This window comes from Mustela putorius, unplaced genomic scaffold (genome assembly GCF_011764305.1).
Source record: "Mustela putorius furo isolate JIRA1106 unplaced genomic scaffold, ASM1176430v1.1 tig00003853_pilon_pilon_pilon, whole genome shotgun sequence".
In the NCBI taxonomy this organism is placed as follows: domain Eukaryota; kingdom Metazoa; phylum Chordata; class Mammalia; order Carnivora; family Mustelidae; genus Mustela; species Mustela putorius.
The window spans coordinates 58,707,202-58,725,235 of record NW_025422005.1 but is presented as its reverse complement, the minus strand read 5'-3'; the positions used below and the strand labels follow the sequence as shown (position 1 = coordinate 58,725,235).

Sequence of the window (18,034 nt, the reverse complement as noted above, 5' to 3'; positions counted from 1 at the left end):
AGTTATCCAAAATATAAAAAGAAAACTCAAAAACAAGAATAAAAACAACCTAATTTAAAAAGTGGGCCAAAGACATTAACAGAAGATATACATCACCAAAGATATACAGATAAAAATTAAGTATATGAAAAGATGCTCCATGTCATATGTCAGCAATGAAATGCAAATCAAAACAATGGGATCCTCTACACACCTAATAGAATGACCAAAATCTGGAATACTGACAGCCCCAAATACTGGCAAGGATGTGGACCAACAAGAGCTCTCCTACATTGCTGGCGGGAATGCAAAGTGTTTTTCACTTTGGAAAACAGTTTGGTAGTTTCTTACAAAACTAAACATGCCTTTATGGTGTGATTCAACAATTGCACTCCTTTGTATTTACCCAAAGGAATGCAAAAACTTGTGCATGGATATTTACAGCAGCTTCATGTATAATTGCCAACACATGGAAACAACCAAGATATTTCTTAATAAGTGGATGGATGAATAAATTGTGGTGCTTCCAGATGATGGAATATTATTCTGTGCTAAAAAGAATTGGTCTATCAAGCCATGAAAGGACATGGAGAACCGTAAATGCCTAGCACTAAGGGAAAAAGTCAATCTGAAAAGGTTACATGCTCCATGATTACAACTATATAACAATCTGGAAAATACAAAACTTTGGAAACAATGAAAAGATCAGCAGTTTCGGGGGGAGGGGAGGGATAGTAGAGATTAAGAGGCAGAGTTGAGAAGATTTTTAGGACAGTGAAAATCATTTGTATGATATTATAATGATAGTTATGTGTCATTATGCTTTCCTCTAAACCCATAGGATATACAACACAACGAGTGAAAACTAATGTAAACTATGGATTTTAGGTGATAAAGATGTGTCAGTGTAGGTTCAGCTATAACAAATGTACCACTGTGGTGTGGGCTATCAGTAACAGAGAGGCCATGCATATACTGGGGCAAGGAGTATATGGGAGAACTCTACCTTCCACTCGGTTTTGTGTGAACAGAAACTACTCTAAAAAACAAAATCTTTCAAAAGAAAACGACCCATGCATGCAACTCTTAATGTTTCTCTCTAAAACTCATCAACTTACTATCTTACCCATCTCAGGCAATTGGTATTCTAACCTTCCAGTGAAGCCAGATGAAGTCACCCTGGACTCATCTCTTTATTTCACATCTGCTAGGAAAATCCTGTTGGCTGCAACTTCACAACAGACTCAAAGCCAATTACTTTCACTACCTCTAGTGCCTCCACCCTAACCTGAGCTGGCAACATCACTTGTCTTGCTAACCGCCACAGCTTCCTCCAAGTGCTCAGCTTCCCTCCTGGCCTCACTATTGTCTTTTCTCAACACGGGAGCCAAAATTGCCTTTGAAATAAAAGTCAGCTTATATCTCTCTTCTATGGTAGTTCACCATTTCACTCAGAGTAAAACCAAGTCCTTAAAATGGCCTTCACAGTCCTATCAGATCTTCCATCCTTTGGCCCCATGCATCAGTCAGAGCTCTCCAGAAAAACAGAGCCAATAATCTATGTGGGTGTGTGTATATATATATATATCTACATTTCTATATAGATATATTTCAATATGGATATACACACATATGTCTATAAATCTTTAGATGTCTAGAGAGATAAATACAAACATACATATTTATACATATCTACCTACACACACATATACACACACACACAAAGAGATTATATTATGAGGACTAGCTCACATGATTATGCAAGCTAAGAAGATCCCAAGTTGCTGTCTGCAAGTGAAAACCCAGGGAAGTCCATGGTATAGCTCAGTCCAAGTCTGAAAGCCAATGAGAACCAGGAGAGCCAACAAGATAAAACTTAGTCTGAGGGCAGAAGACCAATGTTTTACTTCAAGCAGTCAGGTGATATGGGGGATTCACCCTTCCTCTGCCTTTTGTTCTGTTCAGGCCTTCAGGGGACTGCAGGGTATGCACCCACATGGGAGGGCCTGAGTCCACTGATCTGAATTATATTTCCATACAGAACCAGACAAACCCAAAAGTAATGCTTGGCACATACCTAGACACTGCAATGCAGTCAGGCTGACAGAAAGTGAACCATCACACTCCATCTCCTGATCTCCCTGCTTTCTCTTGCCTCAGCCACATGGTTATCTTCGGTATTTTTCAAACAAACCAGGCTTGCCTCAGCCTCAGGGCCTTATGACAAGTCTTACTTACTCACTACTTACTTACTTACTACTTACTACATAAAGACTTACTACTAGTCTTCATGCAAATCTCACTTTCTCAATGAATCTTCCTCAGATCACCCTACACACAATTGCCATCTATTCCTTGCTCATATTTCTCTTATCTTGCCCTAATTTTTTTTTTATCATCCCTCTTGTCACCTTCTAATGTTTATTTAAATTGCTTATTTATTTTATGTACGGCTTATAGTCTGTCTCCACATCCCTCCCTCCATCTAGAACATAAGCTTCATCACATTAGGGAGTTGGACTGCTTTGTGCCTTGAGAAATGTGCAGCATATACTGATCACTCAACAACTATTTGATGAGTAAAGGAGTGGCTATGCTACAAGGAGTTTTTAAGCATCATTTTGTGTGCTTTGATCTCTGAACATGCAAAGATGGACGAGATACTCATCCTGCCTTCAGACAGCTAACAAGCAAGCCTGGCATACCCATAAATAATTACAATACAAGATAGAAAGTATATGGTATGAGAGATATTTAGATAAACTATTCAGAGAAGGGAAAACTATTTTCAACCAGAGTAACAGGAGACAGTATGGAGACACCTAATCAAGCCTGCATCTGTGGAAATGGAAAAGAATTGCATTTCAGGTAGAAGAAACAACCAAAAAAAAAAAAAAATTACTGATTTGTTAAAGCACAGGAAAAGACAGAAGAAAACACAGACTAATAAGTCAGTATGGCAGTATTAAACCCAAATTCTGCAGCTAAGTAGCTGTGTGACCTTAGATAAATTATTTAACCTCTCTGAGCTTCAGTGTTCAATTTATGATATTGGGATAATACCATCTAGCTTTGAGTATTGCCATGAAGAAATCATGAACATAAAGCACCCAGCCCAGGGACTGGCTCCCAGTGATCACTCAATAAATGAGAGCTATTATGGGAGGGTAGTTTGACTGGAGTACAGATGAAGTGTTCCCCTCAACAATGCCACTTTTCCAACAGGAAGCAAGGCCAAAATGTATTGCATTTACTCTGCACTCCTTGGGAACATTCATCTATTGTCCAACTTGAAAAATGAAGCTGAAAATGACTAGCCTTGTATTAGAAGCATAAAACACTGAAAATGTGATGCATTGGCCTATCAGGCCTACGATTGCTTTGAATATAGAAGGAATAAAAATATATGTGTGTTATATTTCTGCTGAAGATTAGTTTTACTTACCCACCAGTTTCTTTGTTTGTTTGTTTCTTTTTCAGTTGCTCCTACAATCCAGGAAATTAAATCTGGCACCGTGGCCCCAGGACGCAGTGGATTGATAAGATGCGAAGGTGCAGGTGTGCCGCCTCCGGCCTTTGAATGGTACAAAGGAGAGAAGAAGTAAGGACTTTGTGATTATTACTGTGTTTCAAGCACTTTGAGCTAATGTGTTTGTGTTTCAGATACTTACTTGAAGCCATTTCTTTAACTGGCTTGAATGATTCTCAGCAGCCTCTTTGCAGGCAGGCAAACCGAAGGGGCCCACACGGGAGGGATGAGTAGCTAATAGCATTGAGAAGAAATGTCCACTTTGGTTTTATGTGATCCCAGAAATGCCTGCAAATCCTGCACGGCTGATACATTTCACTTCTTCCCCTCCTTTGTGAACCAGCACACCATTGCTCTCGCTGGCTGCCATGTTTACTTGGGAAGGAAACCAGCTTTTAAAGGACCTGGGCACAGCTTTCATGAGTGCACTCCAAAAGCAATCGGAGCTGCTGCCTCTGCCTGGCTTCCTTGAGAAGTCTCAACCCTTTCACCTGCCTTACTCTCCCGCACAGCATTTTAACATTTCATTTTATAGAACACTGTGTTTTAGATATGCTATCCCTAAAGGGCCTGTAGAGGAGATAAAATACATGGTTAAAGGACTAACCAAGGGGATTTTAGGGCTACTGTAACTTTAGCTCTATATGATTGTCCCCTTGAGGAGCCCAGGAAAAGCCTTGACAAGAGCTGTTGAACAAAAGACAGGACTTGACTACTTTCTTTACTTTCAACCAGTAGGCTCATTCAGACCTCTTCAGCTGCTCTTATCAAGCCATCAGAGAAGAGTGGGACCCCTGTGGGTTAACTGGAAGATGGAATGCAGAGGGGAGGATATTATCTATAATACATCTTTTTTTTTTCTTTGCCTCAAAACCAGGGAAGAACGTGTTCAAGAAAATGCTAGGTTGGGCCATACGAAACTGCCATTTTTAGTCAAAAAGCTAAATATTGGCAATCCCACACTGTTCAACAGATATATATATGGGGTTTACTTATTTATACCATGGCTCATGACTAATGACAGCTAAATGTCTAGTCTGAAAACTAGAGAAATGTCATAAAAGTTTAGATATTGTCATAGTGGATGATAGTGGATGGGACCTAAGCAGGTACCTTTTTTTTTACCCTTAAATTGTAATCAAAAGAAGAATTTTTAGAAGACCTTCTCCCTCTTCAACATCAGCCTTAACAATAAAGGAAGTCCCCATAACTATCTCATTGATCTGAATCACCAACTCTGCATTTATCTACAACTATTTGCAACTATTTTTATGCAACCTCTTCTGTAATTTGGGGTACTCAATTCTTAATTCTTTTTACTACTTCTAAATCTACCTTTTTGGGGCTTCATAGAAGCCCCACTTTTTATATACTTAGAATTAGATAAACTAGTCTGTGGTCACCCTTGTCCTACGGTACAATATTATATATTAGCCAATAACCTTTCTCAGATTCTGATAATCCAGATTCAGAAGTTCAGTGTGTGATTCCCTATATGGACAATAGAGTGGTTTCCAATCCTCTGTAAGTTATGAAACACTTTTTTCAAATACAATCTTATGTAGAAACCCAGTTAGTAATATCTATGAAAATAGGACTTCTTTGGTAGATGTGGGCTGAACGGAGCTTCGGTTTTATGGTCTCAGAAACTTCCCTTGCAAGGGCTCCCCAGATCCCTGGTTCTTCCACAAAGTGCATTTTAAATAATGATAAAATATTTTACATATCTCTCAAAGTCCCTTTTGAATCTATGTTAGGCCTTTCTTACAAGCTAACAAAATTATCACCAGTAGTACGAGAGCTCCTTTGTTAAAGTCCTTTTGGTTTCCAGTATTTTGTGAAATGATGTCCTGAAATTTTTTTTTTCTATTTCCCTCTCTTTTCCTTTCCTAAATTCAGCAACCATTGTCAGAAAAGGCTACAATCATCCTTAGTCGACTTTCTTGGCCTATAGCAAAAGCAGCAAAGGACCCATTGGTGTCCACAGTCATAGTTTCAGTGACTCTTTTCCTACTGGAGAGATGGACAATAGCTTTTATTATATTTTGAAAGGAGTTTAGAACCACTACTATAAAAGGTGGATTGATTCTTCCCAATCAATGCCCTTTCCCAGCACACACACCTAGAGAAAATCTGGGAGCTGTGAAAATCAAATGCACTAGTCAAAGGCCAACATACTTTGATTTCAGAGTGGAGTATACATCTGTCATTTGTTAAGTTTTTATTTGAGGAAATACTCAGATTATCAAATACCACACGAATATATAAAGTCCTCTCAAAATTATAGTGAAGCAAATTTAAGAATGTGCAAGAAGGGGCACCTGGGTGGCTCAGTGGGTTAAGCCTCTGCCTTCAGCTCAGGTCATGATCCCACAGTCCTGGGATCGAGCCCCACATCGGGCTCTCTGCTCCGTGGGGAACCTGCTTCCTCCTCTCTCTCTCTGCCTGCCTCTCTGCCTACTTGTGATCTCTGTCAAATAAATATATAAAATATTAAAAAAAAAAATAAAGAATGTGCAAGAATAGGAAAGAGAAGGGTTCTGGTTGCTAAATGATGGTTGTTACACTCACTGAGTTTGTTTACCATCCTACCTTCTGGGCCCAGGCCATTGAATGTTTATCTCATTAAAATGAAAAACTATCTATGTAAAAAGCATCTGCTGTTTGACGGGCAGTATTCTAAATTGTTAACAGACATTAACGCATTTTATCTAATTTTCACAACAAACTTATTAGTTAGATACTATTTTTATGGTCACCTTTTGCTTGGGGGAAAACAAAGCACAGAGTGTTTTTAAGTAACTTGCACAGGTTCATACAGTTAGTGGAGGGCTGGGATTTGAACTCCAGAAGTCTTACAAATCTTCATGCAGAGTCTATGCATCTAGTGTAGGTCATGGCACTTCAGAGACTATCAAAAATAATTTGAAATGTCAATGTTAAATGGCAACGGTAAGGACATTGCAGGTCACTTATGAATTAGCAAAATAAAAGACTGCACATACAAACACTCACTTATGCTTTCTGAATTTACTTAGTCAAAGACACAGAAATAATGGAATCAAGGTAGACACACAGAGAAGAAACAGATACAGCACGTTTCTGAGCTGTTTTCTTGACCTCAAGGTCACTAACGGAAACATGAAGCTGTCAGAGATCCTGTCAAAGTGTAGCAGAGTTTTTACAAGATCTGGAGAAGTTTTATTTCCTAGAGATATTTTTCACTTTGCTCTCTTCACTTCTGCTTAAGAGAATGTTTATAAAAACTCATCTCTTTTAACTTAAGATCTTCAAAGCTGATCTTCATTCAAATAAATATGAACAAATAAACATAAATAAATAAAAAAAGAGGCAGTAACTCAGCATCCTTAGTCTCATCTCTGCCTATAGTTCTTCCACATCCTATAAAATCCATATCTGGGTGCTGAGAATAATCTAAACACCTTAAAAAAAAAACCTGAAAAATAAAGCACAATTGAAAAGAAAACAAGGAAACAAAAGCTTACTGAAGACAAATCACTTTCCAGGTTCTTTAAATTCTTTTATCTCTCTTCCTGTTCAGACTTCTGTGAAACACAATTTATTGTCCTCAATTTACCGATGGCAGAACTGAGACACAAGAGTCTTAACCTGTCCAAGAGCTCTCAACTTCAAAGATGCCATCAAGACACATTTTATTGTTAACCTCTCAGTCCACATTCTTTCTCTTGCATACACTGCCATTCTTAGTTATCTACTGCTAAATAATATGTTAGCTTGAAACTTAGCAGCTGAAACCAGTAAGCATTTACTATCACAGTTTCTGTGGGTCAGGATGGGAGCAGCTTAGCTGGGTAGTTGTGGTTCAGGGTGCCTCATCAGGTTACAGTCAAGTGTTACCTGGTGCTGGTCATCTAAAGGCTTGACTAGGACTAAAGGGTCTGCTTCTAAGGTAACTCACTCAGATTTCTGGCAAGTTAGTTCTTATTATAGGCAGAAGGCCTCACTTAATTGTCTCTTCATGGGACTGCTTGATTGCCTTCTTAACTTTTCCCAGAACTACTAATCCAAGAGAGAGCAAGGTAGACACTATTTATGACCTAGTCCCAGAAGTTATGCTCTGTCATTCCTGTAATAGCTTCCTGCTTATACAGGGTGACCCTATTCAAAGTAGAAGGGGGAAGTGGGAACATGAATATCAAGAGTTAAGAATCATCAGATACTATCTTCAAAGATAAGCTTCTACCGCTATCCCCCTCATGGATGGCATGGATGACAATTAAAAAAAGAAAAAAAAAGAAACTTTTTTTTTAAAATTAGAAATATTAGTCATTTTGGCCTTTAGTTTATTACACTGTTTAGATAAGCACCATGAGAATGATTAAAGTTTTATACTTATTATTAAAATATTATCCTTTGGTATAAAATAGTTATTTTTTAATTATTTGCTTTTAACACTTAGACTCTTAGCATACCTGGTAGGGACAGTGCTCACAGACTTAATTTTGTTCCATTTGCATTTTAGTATTGGGAAAATCAGAATTTGGGGTTTAATTATATAGAAAGCCAAACATTTAAACTTTTTTTTTCTTGATAATAGAAAAAGAAATAGACTCCTTATATTCAGTGAAGGGAACTTTCAGAATAGGAAAAGTACTATTAAACAAGTATTATCTTTGATGACATGAAATGAAGTTAATTTAGGGTTTGAGAAGAGTATATTTATTTAGGATTAAGACCAAAACACAAAATAAATTTTAATGGATTAATGTTCAAGTAGGTATTGCAAAAACATGGGTTTTGTATCATTTTGTGACGATGGCATCATCCTCTTGAATGGTACCTGTTTGGTAGGGAGATCATTGATGTAAAGCAGTGGTCCACAACATTTTTGAAATATATATTTCTGAGTAAAATTTAAAATTTAGGAAAAACTATCATTGTATGAATACTTGTTTGTAAACTGTACATATGCACTTTTGAACTGATACTTTGCAAGCATTAAGTGACCTGTAACAGATAAAATTTAAAAGATGAGATATAATTAAAGAACAAATGGGCATTTTATTATTTTCTTTTCACACTCCTACAGATCACTTGGTACCCAATTTGGAGTACTTTCCCTCCATTTTAGAGACTCTTATAAAGTATCTTATTTTAAAATAAAGAATTTTAAGGGAAATTTTAATGACATGCAAATTTTACCCTACCTGCTGACTTTGTAATTTTATAACACATATAACTCACTGTATACTATCTTACCCATTCCTCACACAATTTTAACTAGATTTTTTAAAATTTAATTTTATTATAGAGTGAGAGAAGGAAAGAGAGAGCACAGGAGTGAATGAGAGTTGGAGGGGCTGAAGGAGAGAAAAAGAATCTTAAGGGGCCCCGTGCTCAGTGCAGAGTGCAACATGGGGCTCAATAACATCATCCTAATATCATGACCTGAGATGAAATCAAGAGTCGGATGCTTAACTGACTGAGTCACCCAAGCACCCCATACAAATATAACTAGATTATACCTGAGGAAAAACAAACAAACAAACAAACAAACAATATCTTATAGAAGTAAAATGACTTGTTGAAGGGAAGTACAGAAAGGGAAGTAAAATCTAATGTCAAGATAACCTCGGTAGGTAATGGATGTACTTCTGGCCGTGGTAGTTATGGTTTCATAGGTGTGTACTTACCCCGGACTCATTGAGTTGTATATATTATAACTTATCAAAGTGAATTTTAAAAGCAAAAACAGAACCAACTGCCAATATCCTGAGTCTTGTGTCAAAATATCCCTCTTCTAGATTTTATGCAACTTTGATTATTCAGAAGGGACTGGAAATAAATTAACTCATTCTCCCTCTCCCTCTCTTTCTATCTCTATCCCCTTTTTTCTCTCTTTTATCTTCTCATATGCAAGGCCATTTTTAAAAAAGATTTTATTTATTTATTTGACAAAGAGACAATGAGAGCAGGAACACAAGAAGGGGGAGTGGGAGAGGAAGAAGCAGGCTTCCCACTGAGCAGGGAGCCCGATGTAGGGCTCAGTCCCAGGACCCTGGGATCATGGCTTGCACTGAAGGCAGATGCTTAACAACTGAGCCACCCAGGTGTCTCTGCAAGGCCATTCTTGTAAGACTAAGCAGTTACATATTTTGATTTAGAAGGGTACTAGAAATAATCCATTACCATCCATGTTAAAAACAATTTTCCTTGCTGACATGAGAATTTACATGTTCATTCAACACATATACATTAGGCATTTAACGGTGACATAATTGGTAAAGATTGAAAACAAATTAAGTTGCTTAACTGAAGAAACTTTTGTTTCTAATGTAATTTCACTATCTATCTATAATTTTATTTGATATTTCACTTTTTTTTTATAACCTAAGTCTTATCCATACAGTTTTATTATCCCTGTGAAGACTTTATCATCCCAGGCCAGGGAAGAAGTAAAGGATAAACATATGAAATAAGCAAGAGTATTTCAACTACTGGGAAGTGGAAAACACATGTCCATGTAAGATATACATGCAAACTATTATATTTAAAACTCTGGGACATTCAAACAAAATTAAAAGTAGGCTAGTCCTGTTTTCATTTCCTGACTTACAGCTTATAGTTTGTCATAAAAATCACCAAAATGAAATAAGGACCACATAAGAAGACCCTAAGGGAGTCCTAAGTCAAGTCCTTGAAAGTGCACAGCAGGGGTCCATTCAACTCAAATCAGAGCATTAACAAACGCTTCAGGGAAAAGGTAGCTTTTATGCTTGATATCAATGAACAGTATTTCCAAACATTGCAAGGAGTCAAGAAAAATCATAAGCAAGGAAAGAAGGTGGTCAAGTAATGTAAGCATTGTGTGAGAGGGTTTCTTTTTATGTCTCGAGGTACAGGATGTGAAATCAGGTGTAACAGGAGATAGGGTTAGAAATGCATGTTAGGGCAAGACTTGGAGCATTTTAAATGTCAGGATAATACATTTAGACTTGATTCCATAGTATGTAAGAAGCCATTAAAGGACTTTTCAAGGGCAGTAGAAATATCCATTCCTTGTCTTCATAAAATGTTTCTCAGACCATTTAGGATGGGAAAGATACAAAATATGGTTTAAACTAGGGTATAAGTTGTGCAATTAAAAAGCAAGAGAGGGGGTGCACCCGAGTGGTATAGTCGGTTAAGCATCCGACTCTTGGTTTCAGCTCAGATCCTGATCTCAGGGTCAGGAGATCCAGCTATGTGTCAGGCTCTGAACGCTCAGTGCTCAGTCTACTTCAGATTCTCTCTCCCTCTCCCTCTGCCCCTCCCACTCGTGCACTCTCTCTCTATCTCTCAAATAAATGAATGAGTCTTTTTTTTAAAGCAAAACAGGGAAAAGTTAGTATTTATACATTTCAGTGATTGATTAGATACAAAGAAAGGACCACTTGAAGATAAATTTTTAAGTTTCCTAGCTCAGTAGTAAGGTGAATGATGAAGTCATTAACTGAAGCTGGGAACAGAGGAAAAGAGATTTGGGAGAGATTGCACCGAGTTTGGTTTAGAACATACTGAGATCGAGGTGTTGATACTACAGACACAGTCCACCAATAGACAGCTAGGTTTTGGTTGTGTTCTTAAAATTCATAGCAGTATTTCCAAAATAAATATCTGATTTTATCACTTTTTACTTAAATCCTTTCAAGCATTCTTGAATGTTCCTACATGAATGTCCTAACATCACAGTGTGGCATGGGAGGCCTTCATGTTCCTGCCTCTGTTTACCTCTCTGGTTATCTTGCCATCCTACCACCCCACAATAGGGTCGTAACTGTCCTAAAATATTCAGTTTACAAACTGTGGCATGATCTCTGTCTTTAAGGCCTTTTCATATATAGGCCGTTTTGCTTATAAGCCCCTTCCACACACACGCAACCATCCTGCTACCTTTGGCTGGCTGCCTTCCACTAGTCCTTTAGTCTCAATTCACGTGTGACCTTCTCTCAGAAAACTACCCAGACCCCTTTTTACTTGGAAGGGCGTCTCTCCAGATGTACTCCTGTTGTTCTTACCTCTATCAGGGCACTTTTTAGATGATGTTCAGCTTGTTTACTGGTCTCTCTCCTAATCTGTAACGTCCCTGAGAGTGAGGGTTTTGCCCTGTTCGCCATTGTGTTCCCGGCATCTGTTGCAAGAGTGAGTTGTGGCCTTTTAATCCTGAAGAAACAGAGCCATTCTTATTTTCACACATTTTCACATTGAGAAGAGAATATTAGTACAATATCATCCATCACCTTAGATTGCAGGACGTGGTAAACCCAGTATGTGATTGCAGGAAAGAGGCTGGTTTCTGTTGCTCAGTTCTGACTTTTCAGGATTTCTTTTTTGTGAATGTGATCTCTGCAAAATAGTTGTGTTGGTTTATTGTGGGATGAAATTTGACATTAAAATCATGGGCACATTGATATTAGAAAAGCCATTCAAGCAAAGGGGAAAAAATCCAGTCGTAGGCCAGGTTGTCAGGGATACGAGACTCGCTGCAGTCAGGGGAGGATTGACACCTGCACTATAGCCTTTGTTTACTTGATGTAAAGTTAAAGGCAGTATCTTCCCCGTGTGAACCAAATTGTCACAAGTAAGGCAGCCCAAAGGTCTCTAATCTAAAATTATTAATTTCATTAAAATTGACAAAGTAAACAAGACATACATTTTAAATAGCCTAATAAAGTCTAAAATCATTAAAATGTCCTAATATATTATAATACATTAATTTATTCAAATGTGCAACTAAAGATAGATACCCCTTGGGGCTGAGACATTGATGCATGATATTCTTCGGTCTGTTCCTAGGAATAAATGATATCATATTGTATTCAAGCCTTAAGTACCAAGCAGCACAGTAAACCAATAGGTTGCTATAGCAGCATGTTCACATCAATTTTCATTTCTCTCTGGTATCTAAGAGTTCTTATTCCTCCTTCTTTTTACTTTTATTTTTTTTTCTCTACCCTGCACATCTGTGGAAAACCTAGATGAGGTTGATAATACACATGTAATTGAGACTGAATTTGGCACATCTTGAAATCATGATGCTATGATCTTTTCAGTCACTGTCGCAGATCTCTCCTTTAAAAATAATTTCCTGTATTTTCAATATTTAATATTTTGCTGCCATCTGAGAGGAAATGTATCTGTTCTGTCTAAGAAACAGACCCTATCATTGAACAATAACAACACCTATCATATTTCTAGTGCCTACTGCATTTGATGTGTGTGTGTGTGTGTGTGTGTGTGTAGATATTACATTGTATACATTTAAAAACCATTCTTATGTCAACACTTTGAGATTGGCTTCATTTTTTCCATTTTGCAGATGAAAAAACTAAGCAAGACAAAAATGTAAAAGCAGAATTCATGCAGTCGAGCATACAATAACTACTTATCATACACCTATTAAGTTCCCAATATTGTGCTCCATGCTCAGAATACAATGTATAACAAAAATTAGGAAGCTTGTCTTAATGGAGCTACATGCTAATGGGGAATATGGACGGTAATCAAAAGTCATGCAAATATATGAAAATTTGCACCTGAAATTGTGTGCTAAAGAGAAGTTTTTAATTTGCTGGTGATTTGACCAACTCAGAAAGGACACAGTAACTCCATAGCATCACTAGGACTTGAACTTCAGAGCCAATTTTAAACTTACTTAAAATTATTGCATTCTTGGGGCACCTGGGTGGCTCAGTGGGTTGAGCCTCTACCTTTGGCTCAAGTCATGATCCCAGGGTCTTGGGATCAAGCCCTGGGTTTGGCTCTCTGCTCAGCAGGGGCCTGCTTCCCTTCCTCTCTCTCTGCCTGCCTCTCTGCCTACTTGTGATCTCTGTCTGTCGAATAAATAAATAATATCTTTAAAAAAAATTACTGCATTCTTGCCACTCATCTATGTTATGTTTTATTTTGTTTTGTTTTCTGTCATCCTTGACTGTATTGCACATATACACTATGGAGAGAATTTACTACAACCCAAATATTTATTGAACCTAGGAGAAGAAAAAATAATAATCAATGCTGAAGGTATTTTTTGTGTGGCAGGTAGTTAGAGGAAGAAAGAGTCTTGGACCATTTCATACCTCTCATCTTGGGAATGTAAGTAGCCTGAAAGGGTGACTCTACTGGGAGCAAAAGGTAACTACTACAAGAGACTGATGGGCATAGTTAAGCCTCACACAGGTAGTTAAGAAACCTCTGGTCCAGGGAATCTGCAAAAACATAGCTGAACTAACCTTAATTATTTTTTTTTTCTGTCCCATTAGATTCACCCCATGGGTTGGATCTGGCTTTCCTAGTACAGATACCACATATTACTTGGTGATTCGGCTCCACTTGTTCTATTCCCTGTCTTGACTCAATTTTCTGAAATCACTCATGATTTCTGCCATGTCTTTCCAAACTCAAACACAATATCCTGGTTTCTACTTAATGATTTGAATACCAGTTGCTACTGGTATTCAAATGGGACAATACCAAGAGTCAGAAGATCTGGGTTTGAATGTTGGTTCTACCACTTACCAGATGATAGAAGATAAATTAACTTAATCTTTCTAAACTTCTTTTTTCTTTTCATCTGTAAAATGGGACTAGTAAAGCTTACCTCGTAGGGCTGCTATGAAGATTAGTTGACATACATTTGAAAATGCTAAAATGTTTTCTGAATGTCAGTTTCCCATACTCTTCACACCAAAATTTTTTTGTACAACATTGGAATTCTTTCATGTTAGATTACTTCAATAATATGTTGAGAACAGCTAACATTTTCCTCATACATAAGGCATTCCTGCTTACATTAAAAAGAGTAGAAATATGGCCATGATTCAGAGCCAAAATATACGTAAGCTAGAATTCTGTCATTGAGAGAGGCATTGAGATGTGTTGTGCAAGGACCAATATACCATCTCAGTGTCATCGTCACATTTTTGTTTTGTTTTTAAATTTTTTAATTTAATAATTTTCACCTTCACATTTTTAAGTGTAGCCAAGGTCCTTATATAGAACTATGTTTTACTTGTCTCCCCCCCACCCTTTGATTCTTAACTCAGTGCCTTCAGCATGGGAGGTATTTAATCATCATTTGATGACCAAATAAAACTTCATTTCCATTAAGACCATATCACATGTGACATTTTTACTATCAACCATGAATTTTTCTGAAGCTCTTCTTCTTGAGTTGTATCCTTGATTCATACCACTTCTTAGAAGTCAGAAGGCTGCAATCCATTGTTGGAAATAACATTCCTTTTCTTTGTACATATAATTCTTATGACTTAAGAACTACTTTCTGTCCCCTACTGTCTTCCATGTCTGCTATACTACCACCCAAAGATCAATTAATATGATCATAATAATCTTATCCAGTTATATAACATGATACATTATTGTCATATTTTCTTATAACATGACATATTATTATCATATTTCCTTGTATTCTAGTCTGATAAAAGATCTATTATCACTTGAGAACATCTCCCACTCCTGTTTCAATTTGCTTTAATATTTTAAATGTTGTTGTCTGATACACTTGTACATATTTCCTGTATTCACAGTGAAGTATTTCAGTGACTATTTGCACCTGAAATTTTTCTAGAATATTTATTTTTCCTCCTAACCTGGAAAGGCAGATAGTAAATGTGTCATGAGGCTCAATTTATATATAAAATGAATGAGGTCTGGTAGGGCTGTTCCATTTAACTTTGTAGTCTTAACAATCAGTGCCAGTGGCTTTGTGGTCAGTTTTGCTGTTGGATATTTCAGTGGACTCTTCTGTCTATCCTAGTTACTACCTGAGAGATGCTATGATTGTAAATTTCATGAACATTTCAAGAGTCCGATATATAAATATCCTTCGTTATTATGCTTTCTATGTGGTACTCCTTTCTAACTGACACTTGAAAATATAAGGGCCTCTTCTAATTCAGAACTAGTTATTTGGTCAGGCTGTGTTATTTATGAGTTACCTCATCATCTGCTGGCGGGACAGATAGCCTGCAGTTCACAGATTTATGAAGCATTAATAAAAGGCAGAAGGAAGAAGAATGAGGGCAATGGTCTTCAGTATGTGTCTTTGTCCATCCAGGCTGCTATAACAAAATACCACGGATTAGGTGGCTTATAAACAACAGAGAGTTATTTCATACTTCTGGAAGCTAGAAGTCCAAGATCAGGGTGCAAGCATGGTCTGGAGAGGGTCCTCTTCTAGGTCACAGACATCTTACTGCATCTTTACAAGACAGAAGACGCTATGGGAGGTCTCTGGAACCTCTTATAAGGCACTAATCCCATTCATCATGGTTTCACTTTCATGATTTTTAAACATCTTCCAGAGGTCCCAGCCACTATTGCCATCATTTTTGGGGCTTAAGTTTTCAACATATGAATTTGGGGAGGACACAAACATTCTGATCCAAGCAGTATGGAACAAACTACCATAGGTGTAGAGGGTACAGGACAACAAGCTCCACAGTAATGGAAGGATCTCATAGCCATAGGATCCATTGAAAGGTAAAAATGCAAAAAATAAAAATGCTCAGAAATTTCTAAGCAAGTGCCAAATGCTGCTGATCTACTTCTGAGGAAGGAATACTGTATTTAACCACTAATCCAATAGAATTGCTTTCCTCTCTTTGGGGGAAAAGACTATATGAAAATGTCTCTTATTCTGTAATCTGAGTCAATACAAGAACAATTCTCCTAGAACTTGAAAAACTTAAGTATTTAGAGAAAGGAGAGAACTCCAAATAAGGCAGTATTCTGGATTTAGTTCTCTGGTTTTATTGCAAGGTGTACTGTAAACTATTGCTTGAGTTGTCACTTTAAAATTTCACATCATTGATATAAGGAAGTCTGGTTTCAAACAAGTCTGGGATAGATATGAGAAATTCAGTGGGGCAAGGGTCCTTCTGTTAATAGGCATGTTTGAAAGCTAACAAGAATTTTCTTTAACACAGAATAACAATTTAATTTGTCAAATATGATAAAAGTTGTTAAAAATTATTCTTTTTACAGAAAATATAACTATATCCAACCATTTTGGAATAAAACTGTTTGATAAAGAAAAATATCAACTAAAGAGCACTTTTTTATTTGTTTTTAGTCAAAGATTGAAGTTACATTAAAGACAGACATGATGGGAATTATAAGTGTGGTTCAAATTTCTATATCTGGTAACTAAAGGTAGAAGTATTCATCTTAACAGGGTCCCCATTGTGACTGACATAAACTTAGTTGTAAACACCTGTTTGATTGATTCTTCTCTTCAGCTTTGATCTCCTGAGGGGCCTCCAAAGATTTTCAAAGACATGTGTTACCCAGCCAAGTCCCTAATCACCTAAGCATAGGACTCATCTTTGTAGCAATGGCAATTTTCAGAATTGATTTGAATGGGTGAGAAAACCCCTCACTCCATGTGCTCTCAGAATTCCTGCAGGAAAATCACAGAAATACACCTCCTGAGATATATACCATCTCAGAAGTCTTTCTGCCTCAAGATCAACTTTGGAAGGTCTATTTCAGCCATCTACTGGATAAAAATATGTTCTTAGAGTGTATTTGAGGAGTTGGCATTTCTAAAACTCCAAACTCTAGAAGAAAGGACATTTTGGACTTCTCCAGTAATCTCAGAAAGGTAGCTTCCTCTAGAGGGAAGTATATCCCCCTGGGAAAGGTAACTTTTCCTATTTATAGGCCATCATCACCTGACAGGCTGAGGAGAGCAGCAGGAATTTCTAATGACGTGCCCCTCAATGAGGATGCACAAAGCAGCGCTGGCCAGAGACCAAGAATGGGTCTACACATACAGAGTGTGGACATGCTACATGATTTTGCAACATCTGGGGCTTTGCCCTCCGACACACTGAAGGGCAGAGTATTAGAAGCCAGCTAGAAAGACAGCCTGAAGGAACATAAGCAAACAATCCCATCAAGTTACTGACTCAACCCCCTTGAGATTTTCTCCCTAGGGTCTAGCCAAATGAAGACCCTGACTAATTTCTTCTTAGTTCTTTAGTAGCAAAATGAATCTTAGTTTTGGTAAGTGGGGCACTATAAGGATTTAGTAGTTCAGGGAGTTGCTGAGTCCTCTGGAGAATGTGTCCCTAGCATAGACATGGTCAGATAGATTTGGGCCATAATGCCAAAGCTCTCTGGACAATGAAGCTGTGAATTTTTATACATAGCATATAGTAATTGGTTAAAAATAAAGTTATTAATGTGATGCAGGAAAATATACAATAATCATGATGATATTTTTGGCATAAATGTTGATAGATTTGCAATATAAGATAGGAGAGTTAAAAACTGCCATATCCTTGATATTTTATGCCCTATTTTCTTGTGTCAGAGTTGCAGATCATTAGGTTTATTGCTCAAGTTAAGGTTTTTCAATGTTTATTTAGCTCAGAGTTTTATTAATCTGATTAAAGTTTGAGTTTTGGATAAGTCAAATTCAGCTATTACATGAAATATAAGTAATCCCCAGGGTAATCAAGCATGGCTGCTTATTTT

The 18,034-nt window shown here is 37.3% G+C and overlaps 1 protein-coding gene across 1 annotated transcript in view; it reads left to right on the top strand.

Annotated features, from left to right (window-relative positions):
- The window catches only part of NEGR1 (neuronal growth regulator 1), an 844,643-nt gene that overhangs the window by 645,935 nt on the left and 180,674 nt on the right, over nt 1–18,034 (top strand). Inside the window, exon 5 of the mRNA XM_004763022.2 lies at nt 3,460–3,580. Within this exon, the coding sequence (XP_004763079.1) occupies nt 3,460–3,580 (121 nt within the window). The remainder of the gene's footprint in view (nt 1–3,459; nt 3,581–18,034) is intronic.